At 37.1% G+C, this 10,928-nt stretch overlaps 1 protein-coding gene across 1 annotated transcript; it reads left to right on the top strand.

Moving 5' to 3' along the window:
* The first annotated feature begins 3 nt into the window (after positions 1-3).
* LOC148878970 (DNA repair protein XRCC4-like) lies at positions 4-10,326 on the top strand. The gene is made up of 5 exons (XM_088960317.1): positions 4-154; positions 257-399; positions 7,064-7,192; positions 9,034-9,156; positions 9,905-10,326. The coding sequence occupies exons 1-5, from the start codon at positions 4-6 to the stop codon at positions 10,145-10,147; spliced, it is 789 nt and encodes a 262-aa protein (XP_088816443.1). The 3' UTR covers positions 10,148-10,326.
* The last annotated feature ends 602 nt before the right edge of the window (positions 10,327-10,928 follow it).

The raw sequence follows: 10,928 nt of genomic DNA, 5'->3' as shown, positions 1-10,928 counted from the left end.
GTCATGAAGGAAGCCAGGCACACCTGCTTGAGACTTGAGATCAAAGGGGGAGCAGAAAACGAGCGAACGGACGTGATCTTCGTCAAAGGCACCTGGTTCGAGTCTCACTTCGACCTTGCCATTACTAATGGACTCCATACTTGGATTTGCAACGGTAGCCCCTCTTTCTCGTGCTCACCCTTTTCTTTTCTAGGAGGAAGATTAAAGAAATGAAAATTGAAGGTTAATTCTCTGATTCATTCTGTAATTTGTATAGCGCCGGAAGGTGAGGTTCGGGAGAGAGCGAGCCAATGGGACCAACCGGTCTCCGAATACATTGAGACCGCCGAGAGGTATCTAGGGTTTCAACAGCCAGGCTCCACTTACAGTTTCGTGGATGCTGGAAATGGACAGAAGAGAGTTAGTAGTCAATACTTTTATCCGAATAATTTATATATTCCGCAGTTGGTATTCTATGACACGAAAAAGGATTCTAATAGAACTGATAAAAAAAAAGGATTCTAATAGAAGCATGTTTTACCTTATTTTATATTTTTAGATGTAAAGAATAAAAATATTAGAACAAGAGTAAGCGTTTCGGGGAAAAACATCAAATTCTCCGTCCTAATACTTGCCATTAGGTGCTTATGATACATTCAAGGTACTGCATGTTGTTCTAAATATTGGATGAAAGCACCTGACAGAAATTGCTTTTGATTCCCACACAAGCTGATGGTCAATAAAAGTTATATAGTAATTGGTAAAGACACATTTAATGAAAGAGCCAATTGTTTAATTCCACGAAGCAATGGAAGATTGATATCCTGACTACGACATCTGGTTTCTTCCAATTATTACTGAGGTTGATGAAAAAAAAAGACAAAAATTAACAACAAAACAGAAAACTGTTATCTGCAACCTGTATCCATTTTAGTAAAATATTCAATTTCTTTCCTCGTCTATATTAAGTGATGGTCAAGTTTAATATGTTACTATCCTTGGGTGTACTGTCAATGTTTGGCCTTTGAATTACTTCAGTATTCCACTAGGTGCAAACCCAAAGTTGATAGGATTTTAGAACCCAATTGTAGAAAATCTTGCTAGGAAATTCGAAGTCTAGAGGAATTATATCTCTATGGGAAGTAGAATTACTTTGATTAAGTACACACTTTCCAACCTTCCAGTTTATTTCTTTTCTATCCTTAGAATCCCCCATAAGGTGGTGAGTAGGCTAGAAAAATTGATGAGGGACTTTTGTGGGAGCCGGGAGAGGGAAGAAAGGATCACTTGGTAAAATGGGATGTGGTGTCTAAAAGTAAGAAGGAGGGTGGTGTAGGAATAGGGAATCTTGTTCGGGAAGTGGTTATGGAGATGGCCGGTTGAAAAAGATAGGTTGTGGGCTAGAACGGTGGCAAGCATACACGGGGTGTCACGTAATGGCTGGGATGCTGGTATATCTGCAAGGGCAATGTTGGCTTCACCGTGGAGAGCTATTGGTAGCCTACTTCCTCTCTTCTTAAGTCATACCAGGTATGATGTATGTTTTAGGAGCTGTCTTATTTTGGGAAGATGTTTGGATTGGTAATTCTGCACTGAAAGATTTATTTCCTTTGTTATACTCTGTCTCTTTGTTTTGTTTTAAAAGGAACCTATTTCTAGATTCCTCTCTCAGCCTTTGATTCCCGTGTCTCCCAATTGGAATTTCAGTTTTGGAAGGGGTTTGAGAGAGAGTGAGGTTGGGGAATTGGTTCAGCTGCTTGAAGTCCCGAGGAAAGCTTCTTTTGACTTATTTGTGCCCGATAAACACATTTTTTTATGAATGAAGATAATTTATTAATCCAGAAATTAAGGCAATACAGGAAACCCATGAAGGGGCACAAGCTGTTACCTCTTCTAACAAAGTTTTACATCAAATTAAAACAGGAATAAACAGAAATAAAATTACATAGCAGCCCAAAATAAATGATCCCTTGAAGCCCCTTGCTTAGCTAGCCCATTCGCTAAGGTATTGGTGATCTTCCCACCCAAAGAGAGGTAACTGTCATATTTCTTGTGAGCCAGTTGACTTTCCTCAATAAGTCTGTGTATCGCCACATAGCTGAAGTTGGCTCTGTCAGCCATCCCACAACAATTTTGGGGTCTCCTTCAACTACCAAGTGTTAATTGTTCTGCAATCTGAATACCTTGTACAGCCGCTAAAGTCTGATCTCTATTAGAGTCTCCTATTCCCACAGGGCCTGAAAATAAGGCCCCAATAAACACATTTGGATACCACACCCAAGAGATTTCTTCATTTGTGCATCCTTTTCCAGCTCTCTTTGTACTCCATCCCAGGCTCTTCCTATTCCCTTCAAGTTGGTTTGGTGCAATCCCATCCCCCCTAAGATTCGTGCCTTTTGTTGGGAAGTTTTTCAGGGGAAAATTAATACTTTGGATGTTCTGCAAAAAGAAGGCCTTATCTTTGTTTGTTCCCTAATTGGTGCAACTTGTGCAAGACTAACGGAGAGAATTCTTACCATCTTATAGTGTCTTGTCCTTTTGTTAGAGAAATTTGGGATTGTTTCTTTTCTTTCTTTGGGAGCAGGTGGACTATGCCAATTGAAGTCAGAACCTTGTTTGATGGACCAGCAGAGGTGGGGGACTTCAACAAGGGCTGAATTGTTAGCAGTTTCCAAGGATTACAGTTAGCAAGGGAGCTGAATTTTAACAGATTAATTGTGGAAGGGGACTCCAAGATAGTAGTGGGCTGGCTATAACATCCAGAGATTGTCACTTGACAATTTAGGAATGAGCTCAAGAAGGTTAAATAGCTTGTCACTGGTGCTTCAGTGGTGTTTCAATGGCAAAGGAGATCTGCCAATCGAATGGCTGATTCGTTAGCCAAGCAGGGGGTTATTCAGAATCACTTATTCTGGGCTCAATTGTAATTTGTTTCTTCTGTTTTATCTTTATTGATATAGGATGAGGTGAATCTCACACCTCTCCCTGGGTGCTTGTAATATTGATCCTTGTTAATAAAATTCTCTTTACCTATCAAAAAAAATCAAGTTTAATTTGTTTTCCATCAGCATGAAGCACTCGTCTAACAGTAAGTTTGACATCAAGGCATCACTTTTGTTGTGGCAATAAATTGCATAATTAGAGATGGAAAATTCTATCTCATGTGGTCTCAGCATAGCTGCAAAGACACATTACTCTTATTTGCATTACAAAAATAAAATGATGCATGAGCAAGGAGAGACACATAAGCCTGTTCTCGAGTTTTTGGGGTCAGATTATTTGACTAGGTTGCATCAAAATATTCATGGATAACAGAAATGTTTCTTGATCAGTATGTTATGGATACTGGCAATGTTCCCTTTGGGTTCAATTAGAGTCATCTTGAGGGTACAAAAATGGATTTTAGAGAGCACAAAGAAGATAAAAGATTATATGGACTGCTGCAAGTGTCAGATGAAGTGAAAATAAAGTATTGTATTGTATCATGTAGAGCTCCACCTGTGCTGCATTATTAAAGATCATAAAGAACATTACCATCATAAACATTTTTTCATAAGCCCAATCCTGGGGTTAGCATTATCAAAGTGTCAACTAGTCAATTAGTCATCGATTGATCAACTAACTACTTAGTTAAATGGCAGAGGCAGACTGACTGCATCACTAACTAGTTGGTCAATACTCGTGAATTGTGATGTGGCCAGATAGGACAACTAACTAATTAATTAACAACCAGTCAACCACAAAATTATTTTGAAGTCTTATTTGTTTGCTTGTATTTCTGATTATTTGAAATAATATAGGATTTGTTTGTATTCTGTTATTATCAGTGCTGTTGTTTTAAATATTTGTGATGGAACATGATTGGATGATGGTATATAAAATAGAAAGAAAAAAAAAAGGTAGAGAATAAAATGAGGTAGTGGAGGATTCTTTTAAGTTTTCCTTCAATCAGTGATGGGCTGGTATGGAGTTGCCACAAATAAAGGACACATAAAATAGTCAAGGTTGCATTCCCCACCCTATCCTATCCAGCCTAACCTTTTTATATTGACAATACAGAGACTGTAAATCAAATGTTCAATATTGCTCTTTTCTCTTCTAAAAATTCAGCCACAGTAAAGAAAGTAGTTCCCTTTCCCTTTATGGGCTTCTGTATATATTCCTTACTAGATGGACCCAAGTCAAGATCACTTTCACCCCATCCTTCTTAATGTGGAGGTAACAAAACCCTATTGCATGCGATTATACGCCCTCTCCAAATCGAGTTTACATTTTACCCGATTTTGTCCTTAGCACTTTCTTGAACTGATTCTCCGGTGGAAATTAAAGACATGTTGAGGAATTTCAGATTATGTCAAAGCAATTTGTGATGGCAACATGTTCTTCCCAAGAACACATCTCAGCCTATTTGTTGGTACCTTTCGCAGTTTGTTTTTAATTAAATTTGGTAAATTAATTTTAGAATATTTTTTTTTAATTCAGGCAGGGCTTAAGTATCACTACGGAGGATCTATACCTTAGAAGAAATTTTCCATTTATTATGGATAAAGGATTAGCTTTTGTTTTTCTGGTATGGGGACCATGGCATAAGCACTTAAGCGGTCAGATGATCAAGTTCATCATGTTGTCAAATAATATCATAGATTCCTTCCAAATTTTCTTACCACTCCTGCAGTTTTGATCATTCTTTTATCTTAAAGAGCCATGAAAGATTTTTGTCCTTGTCATCTGTCTCTGTCACAATAAAATTATAGTAAGTGGTTCAGTGATTAGAGTGAGAATGTCGTTAATTGGTTATTTATACTTGCATGTTCCATCTGGTTGGATTGTCCTGGTGTGGTGCGCAGGCCCAGGTTTTTATATAGTTGATGTCATTTTACTATAATTGAACTGGACATGGATAGTAAAGGGGCTTGTCCCAGGTCAGTAGTTTGACCAATGTATCGAGACTAGGACTGTGAATGAGCCATGCCAGTTTGGTTTGGATAAGTTGAGCATGAGCCTGATTCCCTGAATACGAGCTCATTTGGCTAAATGAGCCTAAGCTAATGGGTGGGTTCAGCTAGGTTTAACCTTGGTTGACTTACTAGTATAATATAAATGATGTATAACTAATATAGATATTATAATTTCTGTTATTTTCTTTTTATAATGTATATTAGTTACGGGCATTCGAGCATGGCTACTAAATTTGGGATTTGGTGAACCTAATATCAAAACATTATGTTCGGTAAGAAGAGCCAAATGAACCCAAGACAAGCCTGAGTTCATGGATTAGTTCAAATGAACCCACTACAGGTTGAGGTTAGGTCAGGTTGAGGTCAACCCTAACCCAACCTGAGCTGTTGAACCCCAACCCTATCCCTAAAACTTTGGGTTGGTTTGGGTTAGCCCAACTTCACTACTTCCTTTTGCGAAATGTTCTCATTTCATAGACTTGGGGATTCGGGTTAATTTAATTTAAGCATTTCAATGTGTAAAATAGCATAGTTATCAGGTTGGATTGGGTTGGTCAATGTGTCTGCTCTAACCCAACCTGAGGTTAAGGTTCATACTTTTCGACCCTAACCCAAACTTCAATCCAACCTGACTTTTTCAGGTTTTGTTCAGGCTAAGCCCAAGTTGCAACCCTACTCCATTGCTAATTGTGGAACACAAGATTACTATATATTGAGAGGGCTTTGCATCGATGTTGTCAGAACTGGACCAGACACAACGGTCTTAGTGGCAGGGTCACAGAGTCACAGGTCAAACAGTCTGCTCATCCAGCCAACCATGTGACCCATTTAAATAAAATTTCAATAAATAAATAAATAAAAACTCCAGAATGTCTTTTAAAGTTGCTTTATGTCAAAAATAACAATAAGTATTATGGGGTATGATTGTATGAGAGACATTTATTTTATACATGTGTTTGTGCTAAGTTTGACCAAATCAACATTTTTGAGAACTGGCAGCCAAAAAATCATTCTGGCTGCCAGTTCCCTACGCTGACAGTTTGACTGTCCAGTCTGGTCCAAGTCCAACAGAATTGAACCATATTAAAGGTTGGAGGACAAACCTTAAGTTTCATTGATCTACCTGGGTGCAAATTTGAAGGGAAAAGTAGGGAGAGTAAAAGGTCTGATGGCTATTACTAAGGATTGCTAGGCTGGGCAAAAATTTGAACTTGAGCAACTTGATAACCAAAGGGGATTCTAAGGTAGTAATAAGCTGGCTGAGAAATGACAGGCAAGGAACATGGCATTACCCGCATGTTTTAAGAGAAATCAAGTGCCTAACAGGGGAAATGGTTCTATGGGTACATCAGTCTGTAAACAGCATAGCCGATTCACTGACTAAGCAGAGGGTTAATAGAGAAGAGCTTTTTATGGGGGTGATCTAGTTGCACTGAAAGTAAACTTGGGCATAGGTGGCATATGCTAGCCTATAAAAACACCAACTAAGATCATTGTACATATTATTCTCTTTATCACAGTCAATAAAGTTTAAGGTTTTTTATGATAAATCAGTTAAGTTCAAGTTACCAATAAAAAAAAGGATTGCTAGGGGCAAAAACCCTGATTTATTTCAAACTAAGGCTCAGTTTGAAAAGAATACAAATACAAATATGTAGAGTGCAAAACCTTGTTTTTGTTTTATTTTGCATGTATTTGCACTGTACATATTTTTATTTGTATTCTTTCCAAACTGAACCTGAGAGTTTAATCTCTTAGTTAGAGTCTAGGGTGATTTAGGCTGAAATTCCAAATGTCATGATTAAGGTGAGGGAGAAAAAAATTACCCCCTTGAATATCCACCAAAATTTGGTCTTATTTAATGGTTTTTTTTTTTTTTTGATGATCAAATGCTTTATTTATCTGGTACATCAACATTAGTTGATCTTGTTAGAAAAATCTTGATATAAGTATTTATGTATAAAAGAAAATAAGCTCTCAGATTAGGGAAAATACAATTACCTTACCAACTAGTTCACTTCATCAGTTAGTGACCTATTGGCATGGCTTAGTTGCATGATAACTTGGTTGTTTATATAAGAGGATAAGAGGCTAATTTATCTATTATTTGATATAATGTTTTGCAGTTGTCATGGACATTTGAGAAGCAAGGAACAAAATTAGAATGGAGATGGAAATGTCAACCATCACCTGATGATAAGAAGACTACAATTGGAACATTGGATTTTCTTATGGATGCAAATATACGGTTAAGCGTAAGATTGCATATTCTGGTTTGGTTGATTTGGATGAAAATTTTTAGCTTTTGATGATTCCATCTGTTACTGTATTCATCTTTTATCTTACCTTTTTTCTTATGATTGTGTTTGACTGATCTAGATATGTTCCCACGACTATTATCAAAATAGGAAGTTTCTAGTTGTTATTTGTATTACTCCAAACTCCTTGAAAAAAGAGGTTATGAACCTCTCATTTTACTGCATTTATCTGCAAATGGGAAGATCTTTACTATGTTAAAAGGTAGATCTGTAAATAATGAATAAATCAAATGTTCAAAATTCATATAATAGCTGATTTTTGGCATATCCAATGTTTTACTTGGACCCATCCAACAGGATTCCTATTCTTCAAAGATGCCAAGATGGTAATGTAAACTGAGATTCCAAAATTATGGGTGCTCTTTTATCTTTGCACCCCAGACACTTCTGCATCGTAATTGCAGATAGATCTTATTTGGCATTTGCTTCAAGCAGAAAATCTCTTAAATGAAATCATGTCAGAAAACCTAATAAGAGATGCCATTTTCTTCAGTCACTATGAGGTGGTTAATATTGCCCCTCTGGGGGAGGGGGTGGATAATCAGGTATGCACTATGCATTTTGTCGTTCCCATATGTTTATCACGGTGTGGACACGGAGAAATCATGATTTTAGTAATGATAAATAGAAACTAGTATTTTAACTTTTTGAAATTATAACAATAAAATAATAAATGGAGAAATAATAATGTCTATCATCTTTATCACAGGGTGGCTTGTTTCTATTGTCAGTGTTTGAAATTTGAACGGGGTTACCTTTCTCCACATGGTGTTCCTTCACCTTCCTGACTCTTTTACTGCTCTTACCAAGTTAGTCGGCCCTCTTTCTATTACTTTTTCTTGAAGGAAAAGAATAAGTCGCTTCTTTTTCTTGTGCCTCATGGAACTTACCCGAAGAGGAATGATGCATCTCCTTCCTGCCCCTGCATGTGTCTTCGAACCATAGAACAAGTTAGCTGATCTGGTTGATCAAGTAACTCATTTGTCTTCTCCACCCCCACAAACAGAAAGAACCAGACATTTCTTTTGTGAATAGGGATTGAACAAGGAACTAAATGCACCCCTCAGCACCACACCTTGATTCTAGCATAACGCTACTGCAAACTTCTTCAAGACCTCCATAGAGATTCCCTATCAGACCAAACACCTCCTCGGTCTAGAGATGATATGGCAATCCGTGGATCAATACCCAACTGTCAAAGGTTAAGTTGTTGTACTCATTTTGTGGACATGTTATTTCCTAATTGTTCAAAATTTTGCTCTATTGAGTATTGTTGATCTTATGGCCATTCCAAGGGCACCAAACCCGATATGACCCCTCGGGTCCCATTATAGGCTGAGGTCTTTTTTCACCTGTACTTACGGTTCCTTGGAGCATCATGTGACCGTGGCTGTAAACCTGTGATATTTTTTGTTTTGTTGAGTCATATGGCCATTACTCAATGATGGTCCTGCTACGTGGGATCTTGGGAGGGGTGGACTGGATATGGAACTAATTTTTGGCATATTTTGCACCAAGTGGCTGCTCCCAGACTCAAACTCACTTCTCACACTTGTCAGGCTGAGATTTTACCATTGCACCAAGCAATGGTCCTAGGTTGATTTGCACTATCTTAATTATTTTATGTTTGCTCTATTGACAACTACATAATCGAAGCTTTACTTTGCTTGCTTTTCAGAGATTTACTCCATGGATTTTTACCTTTGAGTTGTACATATTTGAGTTAACTACACCAACTGGAGTTGTATGTAACATATTTATTTGGCTAATACTGATAGGAAGAAGTTGTTAGAAAGACCCAGTTATTTGAGAGATTGAAAGTGGAAGCTGAAAAGTGCTTAGCACAAAGTGAGAAGTTCAGCATTGAGAAGGAAGAGTTTGAATCTGCAGTCTATGCAAAGGTAGGTTCTGAATAATGAAATGCCCTAAGATTTCTTCTTTTACATTTTGTTTCTAATCAATAACAATAGAATGATCTCTTAGAGAGCAAAAGGGAAAGTGTACAAGGGAATTTATGGTCAAACCTACTTAACTAAAAAAAAGGCATACTTTAGACAGAATTCCATAATAGAGAATCAAATGAATCTCCCCTTTAACAAGAGACAGCTAGGGAATTGACAGGCCTTGGAGGTCATAATGTCATATATAGGTAAACATATTCCTCACACACACTTTCTGGAAAGCTGGTACTGAAATGGATGACTCTGAACCTGTCTTCCTCACATTTTATGATGTTCATCCAATTAGATAAATACAAAAAAAAAAGTTGATAAAAAACAAAATATACCTTTCAATATTCTACCTTTTCATTGCACTGAAATGACCCCTTGAATATGTCTTCCCATTGGTATATTATTAGATTAAGTTGACAGTTGTACTTGGGCAAATGTTCAGAGCCTTATTGATTGGCTGTCCTGATGAACTTGAGATGCCAACACAATATGTAAGTCCAAATCTAGACCTTGTCTAATAATTCAGTTATCTATATGCACCCCATGCCAAACAAGTGCATATCAAAATGAAGAGTGCAAGATTGGACCACTATAATTCAACCATCTTTCATTTTTCTCTCACCCCAATTTTCTCCTATATCCTTTTTTCTCCTAATTAAGAAAACTGGTTGATATCTTCTTTTGTTCCCAATTCTAGTTTGTTTCAGTATTGAATTCAAAAAAAGCAAAACTGAGAGAGCTTCGAGATCAGCTTTCAAAGCAGGAGAATACCAGTAAATCGCCACAAGAAGAGGATGGGTCCACCGACAAAACTGAGAGCTATGACGAAGAAAGTGATGCTGACAAGAGTGATGAAGATCAGTCGAAAAATCTTGCTGGCACTTCCAAAAGTGTTGCATCTTCCAAGCCGAGCAGTCGAAAGAGATTAACACGCAAGTAGTTATATCTGTTGGCTATAAAATTTGGTGCTATCAACTTTTTTCTTTTCCTATTTTGCTTATCGAGAAAAAAAAAATCAACCTCTTTCTCTTCCTCTTCCCCTCTTATTCGCCTTTGGGTTATGTATATAAAATACAAATTTTAGGAAAATTGTCTAAAATTTACCATGACTTTTTGGCATTTCTCTTGAACTTTCCATAACTTTTCAAAACATCCAAGGAACCCCATGTCAATGAGTTTTTATTTTCCAAGATTCACCATTTGTTAGAGCGCCATTAGTATATTGACAGAAGTTGCCCATGTCAGCATAAATGCAATTTTTATGACCAAATTGCCCCTAAATGGCAAGTCAGCCTTATTAAACATATTTTATGACTAAAATGCCCTTAAGCACCCAATTGCCTGATAAGTTTCTACTCGTTTAGAGACCTTTTGCTCTAATTGTGCTGTTTGAAAGTATTCCAAGAAAGCTGAAAAATGGGTTTAGTCAAATGATAACAATGGTATTTCTGAAATATTAAAAAATGGGTCAAATATAACAAAGGGTAAAATGGTAATATACTAACACTTACTAGTTTGTTTAATGTCAAATTAATGATATGGGTTCCCTAGAATTTTGAAAAGTTATGGTGAGTTTAAGAGAAATGCTGACAAGTTGTGATGAGTTTTAACATTTAACTGAGTTGGCACAGCCATGGTAGCTCTGCATGTAATAGCATTGAGATCATCACCCCATTTTTTTTGTTAATAGTTCTTGCAGTGGGCCTCTAGAAAGCTTTTAA

The sequence above is a fragment of the Nelumbo lutea genome, chromosome 1 (genome assembly GCF_056320005.1).
Source record: "Nelumbo lutea isolate HS-2025 chromosome 1, American lotus-T2T, whole genome shotgun sequence".
Lineage (NCBI taxonomy): Eukaryota > Viridiplantae > Streptophyta > Magnoliopsida > Proteales > Nelumbonaceae > Nelumbo > Nelumbo lutea.
This window is presented reverse-complemented; position numbering and strand designations above follow the sequence as displayed.